General features: G+C 36.6%; 1 protein-coding gene across 1 annotated transcript in view; it reads right to left on the bottom strand.

Moving 5' to 3' along the window:
- nrg2b (neuregulin 2b) overlaps nt 1–18,677 on the bottom strand; it is a gene marked incomplete at its 5' end in the record, with an annotated part of 134,634 nt that overhangs the window by 78,197 nt on the left and 37,760 nt on the right. The window contains one exon of the mRNA XM_079839277.1: nt 2,054–2,216. Within this exon, the coding sequence (XP_079695403.1) occupies nt 2,054–2,216 (163 nt within the window). The remainder of the gene's footprint in view (nt 1–2,053; nt 2,217–18,677) is intronic.

Below are 18,677 nucleotides of genomic sequence, written 5' to 3'. Positions count from 1 at the left end.
ATAACCCAAGTTGGGTTGAAAATGGACTAACCTAACAATTGGGTTGTTTTAAGCAAACACTTAACCCAACCACTGGGTTAAAACAACCCATTTGCTGGGTTAGTCCATTTTCAACCCAACTTGGGTTATTTTTAACCCAGCGTTTTTTAGAGTGTACTGTTTTTTTTTTTTTTAATAGCCTGTAATGAACAATACATTATAAAAATATATTTTTAATTAAATTAGGTGCCTCTCCTCCCTGTTTCCTCTCCATCTCTGTACTGCTGGTGGCATTGTTTGTAAAAATGTATACGTCTATTTTCGTCTACTAACTATCATTACGTGCATTTATACGTCACATGCCTGCACGCTGAACGTGATTTTTCTTCATGAGGGGGAGAAGGAGGCGGGATGTATGAGGACGGATTACTACAGCACTTCACTATCGTTGCACTGAATGGCTATTAGCTGTGAGAAGAAAGTGTCAGCCAATGTATTGGACAAAACAGTGACCATAAATGTAAAGAAACAAAGTTGCTTATTATATTTTCCTAACAAGCAACCACATTTGTAAAAATAAGCCCAAAAAACGCAACCCGCGACTCGTGATTTTTTAACGCGACTTGCCAAAAAAAGAAGCTCAAAGTCGTGTGTTATATGCGGACTTGGCAACTATGGTGCTCGCCAATGTCAAAATGATGGCCAATCAGATCAAAGAAGGCGTGGCTTACTGTTCACGGAAGACCAGTGCCAATTCCAACGCACCGCTTTAGATTTTACAGTGTAATATTTGGAGTGCATAATAAGATGTGAGTAGCTAAACATTTAATATTTTTGACAACTGTTTTACAATAGATTTGTTAGATACCGACAGTAATATACAGTATATACAACTTGCTTTTTATTAATGCGATTTCACCATTTTGAATTGAAAATGCTATAATTTACATGATCCATGTCATTCATAACTAAATGTGACTAGACAAGAAACATTTAGCATTTTTGGCAGATTAAACATACAAATAAGGGTGAATGTGTGCATATTTAAAAAAAAAAGAAAAGATTTTGCTTAAATGGATTACTTCACAAATAGGCTACAATTAGACCTAGACCCCCCACGGCCTTGTCAAAGGATCCTGTTAAAGAATCACAGTTTTCAGAAAAATATTAAGAAACACAATTGTTATCATCATTGATAATAAGAGGTGTTTCTTGAGCAGCAAATCAGCCTATTAGAATGATTTCTGAAGGATCATGTGACACTGAAAACTGGAGTAATGATGCTGAAAAAGCTTTGCGCCACAGGAATAAATGACATTTTAAAATATATTACAAAACAGTTATTTTAAATTGCAATAATATTTTACAGAATGTGTCCGTCATGTTGCTTTCTGTAACAACGCACATCTAAAGCATAATAAAACTATTCTGTAATTTATACTTTCTCATCAACTAAACATGGCCAAAACAGATTATTAATGAAATGGCATGATGAAATCTGACTAAATTTAAAGGACATTTTCTTCAAAATACAAAAAGCAATGACTAAAACAAGAAGCAAAACATCATTGGTCGATTTAAAGGCACAGTAACCGATAAAAAAAAAAGATGTTGAAAGTGGAAACACTCTTGTAGCCAATCAGCAGTGGGGGGGGGGGGGGGGGGTACATTTCAGTTTATTTCTCACACAATGCTATGATATGACTTTTGGAGATTACAGCGCACAAGTTTTTTGGGCTTAATTAGAGCTTGGCAGCATTTTGTCACTATGCTTTTACTATATGAAAAAAGGGCAGTGTGAATATTCTTCATAATTTCATAAAGAAACAAAATCATACAGGTTTGGAACAACATGAGAGCGAGTAAAAGATGAAAGAGTTTCATTTTCTGTGAACTGCTCCTTTAACAAGACGTCTGCATCTCTCTCCCTTCTGAGTCTATTTACAAACTGGGACAATCTTCTGCTCGAGTTGATGGGAGATGTATTTTTAATACCTCTGATGCCAAGAATAGTTCTGCCAATGTATGAGTAGTGTGTTTGCTTGTGCATCTGTGCGTGTTTGATGAGTCTTACTTGTTGGATTTGATTTTGACGTCTTTCCTCTTGCGGAGCTGGCTGCCATCTTTGTACCAGTTGAAGGAGGGGCTCGGGTTGCCCACGGCTTCACACTTGAGTGTCAACTTTTTACCTTCCAGGAGCCACTGAGAATCCATGGGCTTCACCTTCGGAGCTGATGCTACAGACGAAAAAAGAAAAAAAAAAACAGACAGAGAGAGAGTTAGCAGAAAAGAAAAGCAGGTTTGCCCATAGGACAAAAAAAAGCACACTGCTTCCGCTTTGATTTATGCTGATTTAAATATATCTAATATCATGAAAAAATGCATATATGTGAATTTCAGTAAGCTTCCCGAGCTACGAAGGAGTACCTTTCAAGAGGACAAGAGGAAAGAGGAGGGACAGATGAGGAGGGAGATGGATTTTGTCAGAAGAAGGAAGACAGAGGGAAAGAGCGAAAGAAGAAGGCATGATGGCTAAAAATGCAGGGAAACATGTTGAGAGACAGACGCATATGGGAGGATGAAGAGAAGCAAACAGAAGAGTGGGAAGGAGGAAAGTGAGAAACGAAAGAGTGTGTGAAAGTGTGAGATTAATGGGGCTCATCTTCCTGCAGTTTCCCACGGTAAACTAATCCATCTAGCAAAGAGAAACAAGCCCAATATTGTGAACTATGAGCAGTAATAAAAATACAGTATATTTAGTGCAGCAAAAACGATCACAGTTTACACACACACACACACACACACACACGCACGCACGCACGCTCTTTATGATTATTCTCAAAAATGATTCTTATATGAGCAGTAATAAAAATACAGTATATTTAGTGCAGCAAAAACGATCACAGTTTACACACACGCACGCACGCATCATATATATATGTGTGTGTGTGTATATAATTGTTTTATATTATTTAAAGATGTATAATATATATGTAATATATAACATTAAATAACATGAAATATGTATATTTAGTTCAATTTATAAATATATTCTTCTAAACAATATTATAATTAAATCAATATTAATATTAATAATCAATATTAAAATTGCACATATTATATATATACACACACACACACACACACACACACACACACACACACACACACACACACACACACACACACACACAATAATAATAATAATAATAATAATGCCACTACATAGTTTGTTTTATTCACACAAATTTTTACATTTTCCTCTGAAATTGTTTTATGAAGTTATACTTTAATTGTAATTATGATTATTCTCAAAAATGATTCTTATAAGACTCATTACTAACAATATTTTACTGTGGTGTAAAACAATTTTTTTTTAATTAGCTTAAATACATAAAATAAAATAAAAATAGACAGCTAAATAAATACTTGCGTGGTGTAGAAATACATACAATTTGAATAATATATTTATTCTTTTTAATTAAAATTTAAATTGTGTATAATAGTTTAGAATTATTTATAATTTGCCACACACACACACACACACACACACACACACATATATATATATATATATATATATATATATATATATATATATATATATAGATATATATGTGTGTGTGTGTGTGTATATAATTGTTTTATATTATTTAAAGATGTATAATATATATGTAATATATAACATTAAATAACATGAAATATGTATCTTTAGTTCAATTTATAAATATATTCTTCTAAACAATATTATAATTAAATCAATATTAATATTAATAATCAATATTAAAATTGCACATATTATATATATATATATATATATATATATATATATATATATATATATATATATATATATATATATACATACACATAAATAAATACTGCATATTTTTTATGCTACATACTGAATATTTGATATATACTTATATTTATATATACATTTATGTGTATGCAGTGATGAAAACATTAGAATTATTACTGAGAACGAAAAAAAATAAAAACAAATGGGGAAAATGCTGGATTATGGTAATGCATAATTTATGATGATGCAATTAATGGTCCTAATATTAGGTTTCAATTTTTTATGTAAAATATATTTTTTTATCTGTTTCCTTTGATTTTGAGGTGAAATAAAATATTATAAATGGAAACCTCATGAAATAAAAGACATCAGGTACAGTTTTGCACTGAAAACAACATGGAATAGCCGACTGTTCACTGTTTTACTGAGTGTGGCTCCATCTGTGGTTTTCTCCTTCTCTCTCTCTCTCTCTCTCTCTCTCTCTCTCTCTCTCTCTCTCTCTCTCTCTCAATACTTCATTCTGTCACATCCAGTGAAATCACACCTTCTTGTCTCCAGATGCTTCTGACACAAACACACACTCACTTCCTCATACACACACATATCTTTAAAAAACACTTACACCTCTTGAAACACACACATATACAATTAATGCACATGTACAGAAGCACACACAAGCACGCTTTGACTTCTTATCACATGCCTGCACGTTGTAATTCCACTCGCGTGGACTCTGGAGTACGAGAGGAAACCTTTACATGTCCAAGAGAGACTCACGTCTGATTGCTCTGTTAACAGAAACCCCGGCCCATACTCCTGCTCACAGACAGTGAAAAACCTCATTCTGAGTCCATCCAATCAGCTTCACTCATCGATAACAGCCAATCTGCTGCCTCAGCAACTAATACGACACTTTACCATGAATCTACCACTACTTCTGTGCATATTAGGTGTGTGACAGTACACAGGAGACATGGTTCGGTATGTACCTCGGTTTTGTCAGTTTCTCAGGTAGTCAGTACAGTACAGCCTCCTTTAGAGTATTAAACACTAAAAATATCAAACTAAGGAATTGTTGATTTGTGACTCTAATTGATAGACTGATGAATGCTGTGTGGTAAAATGCAACAGCTGTTTTAAAGGGGTGGTAAAACACATTCTTTTGAAGGCTTGACTGTGTTTGTGGGGTGCACTGTAACATGTGTTCATGCTTCGTTTTAAAAAAAATTGCCTTATTTTTCATATATTTGACCTTTATTCTACACTGCTCTGTCCCTCCTTGTAAAACGGTCTGATGCTTTCCGGGTTGTATGAAGCCAGTCCCTCAAAAATACGCAGTGGGCTCTGATTGGTTAGCTGGCCTAGTGTGTTCTGATTCGCTAACCGCAGTGCACGGTTGTCGGAAACGTCACGCCCCTTACCTGGAGGCTGTGCTTTGGTCGGCGTCAATAAAACCATATGAGCCCGAATCAGACCCAGAACATTTGAGTGAAGATGATCGAGCAGAACCTGTTCAGTCCTCAAGAGTAAAGACTGCGGATCTATAGTGATCGCTACTGAATGGCACTTTAACTTTTGTATTTTTAGAACGATTATAGCCAAATATCTGTCGCAAGAACTATTAACCCAAAACGAACACTAAGCACTGGCTTTAACTAGTAAGTTAGCCAAATCACACACAGAACCATGTTTAGCATGCCTGAAGATAAACAATACATAAAAGCTCTAATCAAAGAATTATTTACACTAATGTCAGGTTCGCTGTTGAGATTTTAACGTTAGTGTTTGTAACGTTAGGTGTTCGTCGGATAACGTTAAGTATGAATGAGCATTTAACAGACTGGTTTGCAGAACAGCGTTGTCATCTGTTTACTTCCTTGCTACAACCTATTACAGGAAAACACATCGATGAAAAATAAATCAGACTTACAGGTTGTGGCCCGTAAACAGCTTCTGTTTGTAAATCCAGCTTTCAGGACAAGCTGTTGTGCATATCCTGTATTGAACTCGCGAAGTTTGTGGAAGTTTGTGTTGTCCTCCGTGAAATGTGCAGCGCGCGCGTCGTGCATCCACGCACCGGCAGTGTTTTTTTCACGCAGCTGCCGTTGTGCAAATCCGGCATTGAAATCGCAAAGACGGTGAATGTTTTCCTCTGTTAGATGTGCTGCAGAGAGCCCTGCGCGCCTGATTCCCCGCTGACTCAAACACACGTGCATATAACATGCTGTGTGTTAAACGCTCTGCAACGCACCCCCGTCCCAAGGAAGGCTGAACAGAGCAAGTACCCCAGACCTGCAATCCGGATGAAAATAACAGCGTTTCCTCTGCATCGCGGCAACAACACTCCAGCCTAACTAACTTATACCACAACAGCGCCGCGATACAAAATGGCCTCACCCCCCCTTATTTAATATTCTCGGAGGAGGGGTTTATGTAAATATTGAGCCTGTTGATGTCAGCAAGCCCTGGAGGAATGTGTGTAGTCGCCTACTGGCCGTTTGCTGTAGTTCTTAGAAACTGATTTCTTTAAAAGCAAATATCTCCCTTTGCTTTAAACTTTGAACGTTGTAACTTTGCAGATGTTGTTTATGCTCAAGCAGCAACATTACACGCTAGCTAAAGTTAGAATAGTGAAATCGTGGTTTACCACCCCTAAAATGTATTGGATTGATTAACGTGTCACAAAAATGAATCTTCTTCTGCTCTTATTCCTGTTGTGGAACAGCGATTTCCATACCGTGATGGTTCGGGATGAATACATGTACCGATACACCACATATAATTATCTTTTAAATTCATGTGCCCTTGTAATCTTTAATCAAAATAATTTCCCCTCCCTCTCGCAGCGACATCTCTTCTCTGATGACGGTCACTCACATGAGATCCACCAATAGCAAACCACAACCATCCAATCAATTCCCCATGGACAAAATCAAGTCCCTCCCTACATTTCTTCAATTCCAGAAGCTGTTTCACTATGATATACATCCCAATCGGGAAGAAAAGACGATCACAACTTCCGGTTCATGCTGCCTTTAAGATGAAAACTACTGAAAATAATTCCAAATCACCAGAAGCTGAAATAAAGCTGAAATTAAAATATTAGATTAAAAGCTTAAACTAAAAAACTAAACAAACTACAAATATTTCCTTGTCAACTAACTTATATAGTTTAAGTTGACTAAAAATAAATATGAATTAAAGCCATATTGAAATATAAAAACAACAAAAGACATAACAAAATCAATACTCTGTGGCAATACCAAAACATTTTGTTTGAGTATCCCAATAAGCCACAATGAGTACATTGCATGAAATGTTTAAAAATTAAGAAATACACATTGTATTTCATCGATGCACAATATTCCCCCCCAAAAAGAAAGATATTAAGGGTCCTATCATACACACAGCGCAATGCAACACCAGGAGCAGCGCAAGTGTTGCTAGTTTCAGCCCAACGCAGTTCTCATTTTCACATCCAGCGCCATGTTGTTTACAAAGCAAATGCTCACGTGCTAGGGCTGGACGATTAATCGAAAAGTAATCAAAACCGAAATTTAGATCCTCTTACCGAGGTAATTTCCCCATGTCGGTTATTTCGGTTTTAGTCAAGTGCAGTTTGCAGGCACACGGAAAAATTCAGGAGCAGTTATCTTTGTTTATACAATCTGGATGCTCAGAATTACTATGGTAATTGTATGTTTTACACAGTTTACAGATAGGTTAATCATTGTTCTTATATGCGCTGATACACACACAGAGGCACCCTGAAGCCAGATCACTCTCACTTGCGTCCTCACAAAACTTTGTCATTTGTATGCGTTTTAAGGCCTGCCCGTTTGAACATTGAAGCGATTTTAGACCATTGGATGCGTGTCATTATATTGAGCTACTGTGCTGATTAGGGATGCACCGGTTGACCGGCCAAAAACCGGAACCGGCCGGTTTTTGCTTCTAGCGCGCGATCGGCAACCGGCCGGTTTTCTTTGTATTTTTCTGCCGATTTATCCGGAAGTGCGCCCACGTGCACATACGCCTATATTGCAATCATTCGCGAACATGTCACTTGTGTGTTACAAACGGAAACTGGAGAACTGAGGAAGAGCCGCTTTCCTGCGCGAGCCTACTTCTCCGCGCCCTGCACAAGCGCAGATAGTGAGCGTTTGTTCAGCTCAGCTTCATCTGCTCACACAACGCGTCTGCTAATGTCCGATTCGCGAACCAATGACTCATTTGAACTAGGGGTGCACCGATCCGACTTTTTCAGTCCCGATACCGATACCGATGCCTGGGCTTTGTGTATCTGTCGATACCCGATACCGATCCGATATATTGTTGAATTAATAATAAACTGTATATCTTCCACCTTATACCTTCCTTGAAGAGACTAAAGGCACCAGACTTTACTAACTAAACATAACTAAGACAAAATAACAGATGTATGTAAGGTGTTGAATTCTTATTTATTTAAAAAACAATTGTGCATTCAAATCTAAAATAGAATGTAATCTAACTTCTTTAAATAAATAAAATGTAGCAGTGGAAACAAAAAACAGTGTATTGGTCAAACATACAATAGTAATCTGACAGTTACCAAACATTTTTTACACTACAGATAATTGTTTTGGTATATAATCATATCAATATTAAAAAGTAGCATTACAAATTAACAAATAGTCTAATTTTCTACCATATGCAATTTAATAAAAAATTTCAGCTAGCTAATAACAACTTTGTTCTGGTTTCACCTCACTCCAGATTAAATGATTGTAGGCTAGGCCTATTTATTTTACTACACATTGTCAACAGAAATAAGATGAAATACTGTTGATAATTAAAAATAATTCTTACTACCCACTCTTGCTAAAATGGGTAAGCACACTTGTGTTCTCATTTCAGTTGCGTTCTGAGTAAATTAATAAACTGAGTTCATGAGTTCAGTGTTGGACAGATCAGTTGTTCTGGCCAGTCGTTAAAATGATTCGGTTCAAAGGAGTCATTAGGTCACGAATCGGACATTAGCAGACGCGTTGTGTGCGAATCCCGTCTGTTAGAACATCGCGAAAGATGTCAACACACAGAAAACACTTCATAACTGGATATAATTTGTCTCCCGCTTATTGAAAGTATGCTTTATGTCAGCTGGTCAGAGAAGAGTCAATGTTTTTTGAGCGCAATTCACACCCAGTGATAATTCAAGGACAAAATTGTCCGAATGTGTCACGTGCAACATGGTTTCGGTCTTCCGAGCTTTTGATTTGGATTAATATGTGAAATATGAGCGAACACTGATTATTTTGAAGACCCAGAGAGCGCGCGCGGGGGAGGAGCTCTCAGATCGGTCTCTCTCTGTCACTCAGTCACAAGCGCAGCATCTGTTCTACATCACTCGTAAATCACAATAACTCATCAAATTAGGCTTTGGCCGTCAAAAAAATGTCAATGCAGGAAAGACCCTTACTTTGCAGTAATACCCTCGAAACAGCGACGAACTAGTTGGCGTGGCAAGCGTGAAATATCTCCTCCACACAGCCGAGTCTCTTCTAGCATGCGACACACGTGAAGCTGACGAATGACGTCGGTTCTGCTGCGACGGAAAAAAACACCTGGATCGGCTTGTGGATCTGTTAATTTTTCCGATCCCCGATCCAGCTATTTTGTCAGTATCGCGGCCGATATCCGATCCTAATATCGGATCGGTGCACCCCTAATTTGAACCGAATCATTTTAACGACTGGTTAGAACAACTGATCCGTCCAACACTTGAACTAACGAACCAGTTTATTAATTTACTCAGAACTCCTCTGAAATGAGAACACAAGTGTGCTTTACCCAATTCAGCAAGAGTGAATAGTAAGAATTAGTTTAATCATCCACAGTCATTCAGCTTATTTATTTTGACAATGTGTAGTGAAATATAATTTAGTGTAGACTGGAGTTAGGTGAGACCAGAACAAAGTTGTTAGCTAGCTGATAATTTTACTAAATTGTATATGGTAGAAAATTAGGCTATTTATTAATTTATGCTACTTTTTAATATTGATATGATTATACCAAAACAATTATCATTAAATAGTGTAAAAAATGAGGATCAAAAGAAACAAACATCAAGGTAGAGATCATACATAATATCAGATGTCAAAATAAGATAAGCAAAAATTACAAAAGTTTCTTTGCATTTATTTTACATGTATTGTCAGTGTAGAGTACTTTTTACTGTGTGTGTGGATGACAATGTCTGTCAGCCACCACCGAAGACCATTTTTGACCCAGGAAAAACCCTGCTATAGGATGATAATTTTTATTTGGTAACACTTTAGAATAATGGTCATTAGTTAATATTGGTTAACTAAATTAGTTAACATTAACTAATAATGAACTGCACTTATAAAGCGTTTATTAATTTTGTTAATGTTAATTTCAACATTTACTAATGCATTATTAAAATCTTGTTAACATTAGTTAATGCACTGTGAACTAACATGAACAAACCATGAACAGCTGGATTTATATTAACTAACGTTAACAAAGATGAACAAATACAGTAACAAATGTACTGCTCATATATAGTTCATGTTAGTTAATACATTAACTAATGTTAACTAATGACCATTATTCTAAAGTGTTACCTTTTATTTTACCTTAATTACATTGACTTAATTTGATTTAAAAAGCACCTGCTGTAGCATCTTAGTTTTTTTTCGTTGCACTAAACATTATTTGATTTAACATTTTGGAACAATTATATACTTTGGTTTTATTTAATTTCACTGGTAAATACTTTTTTTCTTTACACTGAATTTAAAAACAAATGCTGATTTAAGTAACATCTTTGTTTGGATTGCAGAATATGCAGTTGTTGCCTTTAATTTCACCTTTCAGCTTTTTAATTTCCAATTAAATTTCTTGTTAATTTCAGATTGCGGACTTGTTTTCATTAGCCAAAAGCCAATTTAGCCTGTTAAATACCAAATAAACATCTTGTTCATGTATACTTTCATTCTTTTATTGGGTAAAAAAAAAAAAAAAAAAAAAAAATTCGGAAATCGCAATCGGAATCGGCCAGTTTTCTTGAAAAAAATCGGTATCGGAATCGGCCATGTAAAATCATGATCGGTGCATCACTAGTGCTGATATATTGTGACACACGAACACCCATACAAACAGTAGCTCACACATCACGTGAAGATTGCGCGCAGAGAGGCGCGCAGAAACTCATTGTCAACGCTGTGCTGTGATTCATCACTAAAGTAGCTTAGAAACTCAACCATTATAGCATAGATTTGTCTACCTATGAAGTAACTACACACCACAGCTACATAATTAATAGAGACACTAATTCACACACACAATCACTCTCTCATTAATGCATTCAAATAAATGAAATGTAGGCCTACTGTGCTAATGTATCTGTATCTGATGTAACAGTTATAACAAACAGACATCTGTAAGAAATGTTACGACCCATAGACAATAACTGTTGAAAGTGAAAGTATTTTAAAATCAACAAGAAATGCACTTTCATTAGAAAAAAAATATCCCACCTCTAATAGTTGAACATATTTATGGTACAAACCTATGAGGGCAAAAAAAAGGAAAGCAAAAAAAAATACACAAAATTATCGTTCATTAATCGTAATCGAAGTAAAACGTTCAATATATCAAGATTTAGATTTTAGGTAAAATCGTTACAGCCCTAACTCGTGCCCATTTGTTCACCCATGGGCATGCTGGTCTGAAAACCAGGTGTGTTCAGGTGCATTGTTGGCGCAAATGAGGCATCTGAAAACAACTGTGCCATTGACCAACAAAAACCAGTTGGTTTTGTTGGGGTTTTTTGGTTTTGGGCGGGTACACAATGCGCATACACTCTGCTTATTACACACACAGTGACGCGAAGCAGCACACAAACATGCCAAATATAAAAAATAAAAGGATTCCTCTTTGGAGAAGCGTTCAGTCTTTCCGCAGGCAAATTCCGCCTTGTAAATAGCGAATCCGCCATGGTGCAAGTGCTGGCTTTTAAAGGGAATGGGAGATTGACTGGTTTATTACACGTTACGCCCAAAACACACCCATGACCAGTGTTTCCCACACATAGACTAATTTGTGGCGGTGCGCCACAGAATCAACACCGGCCGCCACATATTGCGTGTCGTTATTCATTAACTTTTTTAAATCTCATGCCAAACCTGCTTTTGTTATGAAAGTCAAAGCTTTTAAAAATGAATACGAAATTCAAATAAATGGCATAACAGTTAAAGTCAGAGGCGTTGAAAAACGACATCTCCCGGCGTCAATGCATTTGAATGGCTTAAGCTAATACACAACAGTTTTACTATACAGGTATTTGCAGCAATTTTTTATTACATCAACCATATTCACAGGATCATTTTATTATGGAGAGTGATGGAGATGCAACTTTGTTAACATTAATGTTTTTCTTGTATTTAGCCCTCATTGCTTACTAATTGGTCACACGCATACTCATAGGTGGTCAAATGTGACAATACACCTTAACTATTTTTCAATTAAATTAATGTTCTATATTTTAGTTTAATAATATTTATTGAATATTTTGAGGATATCTTTTGGTATTTGTGCCAATCACCAACACCCAGTCCCCCCACCCCATCCCATGCCCCCGCCCGCCACCACAAATTGCTTTCTAATCTGTGGGAAACACTCATTAAGTGACTATGTAAAACCATTTTGGACCATGTGTCAGGCGCACCGATCGTTTTTTCCGTCGTTAAAAAAGCAAAAGTGGATTCGGACACCGTAAATGCACCTGCGGTGTGCACTTCAAACCATGCGCTCAGATCGTTAAAATAGGGCCCAAGATCTTTAATCAGAATTCAAACTTGATCTGCCTCTGAAACAGCATTCCTTTAGACATCATCAACAAGATTTACTTTTCACAACTGTTCCTCATGCTTAAAATCAAGTTTCAATTGCATCAATGTATACATCACATCACAAAAAACATGCTTGACTTTGTTAGACAGCCTGAGGAAAGGATATGGTTCGTTTTTCTTTTTTATTTAGGCTTTTGCCACTTTTTTAATCAAAGGACAGTGTACAAGTGGCAGGAAAAGACCCCGACCTCAAACTTACCAGAGCAAGCGCACTACCCATCAATCCCAGTCTACGACAGACACTGTGTGTCAGGAGTTTCAGCAACCCAAAGTGGAAGTATTGGGGACAAATGTCCAATAGAAGAAAGAATAAGAGGCGTTTCATGTTCATCATAGAGTTGATTCCTGCTTGATCAGTAACTCCAAGTATAAACACAAAGGCACAATCGCACACACTGATAACAGTGACAGCTCACATGAAAGATTGTCTTTTCCTCTCTTGGCCCTTCTACTCGCTTTGATAGTCCTGAAAGTCTTTTATTAGAAATAGTATTTCCGTCCCTCGTTCCGCTCTCTCTTCCTTCTTCCACTGAAATAAGGCCTATGAGATGAAACTGACGCTCTGTCTACTATAAGATCAGACCTGTTTCTGCAAATATTAAGGGAAAAGAGCTGTCTCTCCCTTTCAAAACTTTTAACTTCCTATCAAGAATGTGATCAAATAATCAAGATCGGGGGATCCGGACATTAAAGTTTTTGAGAAAACACAATTTTTTTTAGAAGAAGTCTCTTATGCTATTTAATCAAAAACAGTAATAGTATGACATATGATCACATTTAAAAAAATATGTTAATATGTTGTAATTTATTCCTGTGATGGCAAAGCTGAATTTTCAGCATCATTACTCCAGTCTTCAGTGTCACATGATCCTTCAGAAATCATTCTAATATGAGGATTTGCTGCTCAAGAAACATTTCTGATTATTATCAATGTTGAAAACAGTTGATACATTCTATCAAGATTCTTTGATTAATAGAAAGCTCGAACAGCATTTATTTAAAAATAGAAATATTTTGTAACATTATAAATGTCTTTGTCATTTTTATATTAGCATCTTTTGATGAATTACATTCTTGTTAAATAGATAGTGTATTTTATTTTTTAAATGCAATGCAATTTTTTTATTTGATGTAACAGAGTCACAGAGATCGCAACAGCCAACTAAAGAAAAGATTATTATTATTATTAGTCAATCAAAATTAAATTTTCAATGACCAATACATTCATTCCACCCAGTCTTGGATTTCTGATCACATCCTTGCTTTGATGCATCTCAACTTGTACTTTAGTTCTTCAAAATCAAACTTTGGCTGAATGGAACTCAAAGTTACAGCAAACCAATTCCTTTGTCAGACAGGAACAAAAACATATAGGCTACATTTAATGAAATAATGGCTTTGGAAAATGCCTGGCACAAGGCAATTGTAAGAGTCTCTAACATCAGCAAGACATCAGTGTGCGTGTGTGTGTGTGTGTGTGTGTGTGTGAAGCTGCACAAGGTTGCAGTTGTGCATGAATGCTTTTGCTCAAATCAGCATTTTCTGATGGAGTTTTATCACCGACCACCCCTCTCTCTCTTTTTCCTTCAAGGTTCAAATGTACATCTGTCCAGCGGAGCGCGCGCGCACACACACACACACACACACACACACACACACTAAAGCAGAACGCTGTGAAAATAAGCTGAATGAAGCCCAGACGCTCATATGACACGACACAGAAAAACATTAACACTCATTAACACTTGCATTCAGGAGCATCTGTCATATTTCACAAAGCCTTCACACTCATTTTCTATTCATCAAACACGCATCACGGTTTCCACAGAAACATTAAGCAGCACAACTGTTTTCAACATTGCTGATAATCCAAAAAGTTTCTTGAGCATTAAATCCTCATATTAGAATGATTTCTGAAGGATCATGTGACACTGAAGACTGGAGTAATGATGCTGAAAATTCAGCTTTGATCACAGGAATAAATTACACTTTAAAATATATTCAAATATAAAACAGTTATTTGAAATTGCAATAATATTTCTCAATATTACTGTTGTTGCTGTATTTTGGAAGCCTTAGTGAGCATAAGAGACAGAGCTGCTCACAAGAATGGACAATAACTCATTCAAACCGTAAAAAAAGTTGCTGCCTTAAATTTTTTAAGTACAATAAACTTGGATGTTTAAGTCATTTCAACTTGAAATATTGACTTAAAAAATGAGTTGAATTTCGTATACTGCACCGTTCTGAATATAAGAACGTTTTTTTTTCTTAGAAATGCATCTGAAAAAAAAAAACAGGTTTGTCTCATATTCAGGGTCTAGACTTTTACATGTCAATAATACACCTGCAACAACAGGTGGCGCCAAATACGCGTAAAACGAGAAAGAAATATGGTGTGTCAGAGTAGACTGGGTAAACCCAGCCTGATCTGCCGGCGATTTGATTTCGCCCTGCAACTCAGTCTGGAAACCTGTATATTTATTTCTACTGCTTCTGTTACACTTTTGCGGGAACCAATCACAGACTGGCTTATCCACCTGGCGCGCTATTGGCGGGTTTAACACGATGACGGATAGAGAAGCGATGGGTCTTTGCCTGTTGATCACGCCTCTTGTGGTCTGATTGGTTGAAGGACTATCCAATTGCGCACAGTCATTTAATTTATGCTCGTTTATCACGCCTCTTGTGCAGTAGAAAATACAGAGCAGGCTCCCCAGACCAATGTTCAATCTTAAACTGAGCTTGGTCTGGTGATAGCCAGAAAAGTGTCAGAGTGTAATGTTAGAAGCACTTAAAAACGCTCAGTCAACGAAAACTTAACGTCTAAATTCCTGTTCACACCGGGACGATTTTCGCACGCGTTTATCGCTGATGTTTAACGCCTCGTGACTAAACACAGGGCGCCAATGTGAGCGTGCACACCGATGTGCAAAACAGCAGGCGTAAAAGCGGCATTTTTTTAAAAAATGCCTCGGATTCGTTTTTTATTTTGACGCGGTGCATTAAAAACTGGCCAACCAATGAGATCGGCGCTTTTGTTCACGTGCCTGGAGCTGCTGAAGTGACAGTAAAACACGACTTGGTGGCGCTCAAGCACAAAACGCTCTTGCCGAGCACACATTGATACGACGAAGAAGTAGTCAGTAGACAAAGAAGAAGATGAACTGCTAATGCTGCTTGCCAGTTAGCAAAAAGTGTGTGAATGGTTTTGGCAAGCACGTAAATACTGCCTCTCTTCTTCTTCTGTGTGACAAGCGAGTGTCAGAGGCGTAAAGTGCCACAGCACCATCTTGTGTACTGGGAGCGCATCTACTGAATGTGCACGTTCACTCGGCGCATCACCAGTGAAAATCGCTTGGGTGTGAACACTCAAGACGCGCCGAAAAACGTCACGAAAAACGCTGGCGATAAGCGCACGCGATATTCGTCCCGGTGTGTACAGGCCTTAAAGCTACACTGTGTGATATTTTCCCCCATCTAGCGGTTAAAAGGTATATGACCATCCAGTGAATATTAGTTTCTCTTCCTCTCAATTCCGATTTCGTTTTAACTCCTACGGTGGCCGATTTAGTCCAAGATTAATATGGCTTCCAGTTCGACCTCGTCCACATTCGACACGGTGCCATCGAGTGTTAAAACGCGAAAGGCGAAGCTTGAATTTACCGGTATGTCCCTCTTTGGCTTATGTACTTTCAAGATGGAGGGACAACATGGCGACCGGCATTCGAACCCATTACCGTATGTATTTTCAATGGCATATTATAAACTTACGAGAATACTTTATTACTTGAAAGAAGTAAATATACATTAATGAGCACATATATTTTTGAAAGAACTAAGTGTTTTTAGCAAAGAATAAACTAAAAAAGTTACACAGTGTAGCTTAAAGAACCACTTGACTGTCATGTTTGTGTGCCTCGCTGACCGGACTAAACTTTCTCCATTCGTGATTTTAAAACGTGAGACGGTACCCAGATTTCTACTACAATAAGATTTCACTTCCACTGTTAGTTACATTTTGCTAGGCTACATGGTGTTCACTATGAGGGACAGCCTAATTGTTATATAATTCAGATGGGCTACAGGTTATTGTTATGGTATGCCAAAGAGTTTTTATTTTTTTAATGTGATTGTTAGTACATTTTACCGGTATTTACCATACTTTCAATACAAAAATGTAAATATGAAGAACGCAATATGACAATTATTTTAAAATAAAAGCCTTTTTTTTCCCTCCATAAAATACAAGATTTGGTCTTCAAAAAGCCTTTATCCAAAAAGGTACATCTTGAAAAAAACCCTCTTATATTCAGAACGTAACTTACTAAAAAAAGTTAAATTAATGTAAAAACATGTGTTGTCATAACTTATTGATCGTATCATTTTTCACAGTGTAGCGGTCACTGGTAACCATCACATAACTGCATCTTTCTTCCAGACGACTCTCAGCTGGAAAGATATCAGAAAAGACACTTCAGATTTTTATTAAAAACAAACCCATGGAGGCGAAGCAGCGACTGTTAAACTTGTCCAGCAGTGGAGGAGAAATCTGAATCTGCAATATGAAACAAAATGTGATATAAAACACAGCACTATCCACTGGGACGCTCGATAGAAAGCCAACAGCTACAGATAAATAAATCCTTTGACAAAGGGAGAAATAAACTTTTAAAGAAATAAAGTAAAATACCGTTTACGGCTAGAGATGTGGCAAAAAAAGATAATTACAAAATAGTTTTGAGCCTAATCTGTTTTGAGTGGATGAGCCAAATCCGATGTTGCAATATGAAACTCAATGTGATAAGGAAAAAAAAAGCCCTGCCCGCTGGGACGCACAACCCTCGCCACAATCTGAAGAAAAATCTTAATGTCTGCATGAACAATTGAGCTTTCCAGAAGAGAAGAAATGTCAGAAAACAAAACACACCCTGTATGAAAAAGAATAATCACAAATGAGATCTCTCTTACAGCTCTACTGTTTCTCAGAGACAGCAATGAGATTCCCGATTCTCTGATTTTATTCTATTATTTTTTTTTTCATTAGACGCTCGTCTCATCTGGAGTTCCAGAAGAAATCTAAAGAAGCTTTTAAAATCAGCTTTAAATTTGCCAAAAGATAGCGAAGTCAGAGACCTCAATATGAACGCTTATCACATTCTTCCTTTTATAGCTCTATACTCTTACTTTATGACATCGCTCTCTAGAAACTTGATTCTCATTGGTTAAATATTTCTGAATAATGACTGTAGAATTATTATTATTTTTCTTCGATGACCATCTGACTGTACAATATCCCGTAAATATCAACGATCGTCTCATTTGCACCTTTTTAACCCAAGCTAGTTTAAGGCAAAGTTGATACATTTCACCGCCGTTCAAAAGTTTGGGGTCAGTAAGATTTTATACTTTTAATCAAGCATTAAATTGCTCAAAAGTGACTGTAAAGACATTTATAAATTTCATGAATTTGATATAAATGTTTTTTTTTTAAACTTTCTATTCATTAAAGAATCTTGAACGATTGCATGGTTTCCACAAAAATATGAAGCAGTGTTTTCAACATTGATAATAATCATAAATGTTTCTTGAGCATCAAATCCTCATATTAGAATGATTTCTGAAGGATCATGTGACACTGAAGACTGGAGTAATGATGCTGAAAATTCAGCTTTGATCACAGGAATAAATTAGACTTTAAAATATATTCAGATATAAAAGAGTTATTTGAAATTGCTATAATATTTCTCAATATTACTGTTGTTGCTGTATTTTGGAAGCAGCTGCTCACAAGAATGGACAATGACAACTCATTCTAACTGTAAAAAAAGTTGATGCATTACATTTTTTGTAACCTTTTTTGAGTAAAATATCCAAAAACCCCTAGGCCAGTGTTATATATTGTGTTCAGTTGAGTACTTACAATATCCCAAATGTTTCCAACTATTTGTAAATCGTGAGAAATTGCAATTTTAACC

Source organism: Gobio gobio (assembly GCF_949357685.1).
Source record: "Gobio gobio genome assembly, chromosome: 16".
Lineage (NCBI taxonomy): Eukaryota > Metazoa > Chordata > Actinopteri > Cypriniformes > Gobionidae > Gobio > Gobio gobio.
This window is presented reverse-complemented; position numbering and strand designations above follow the sequence as displayed.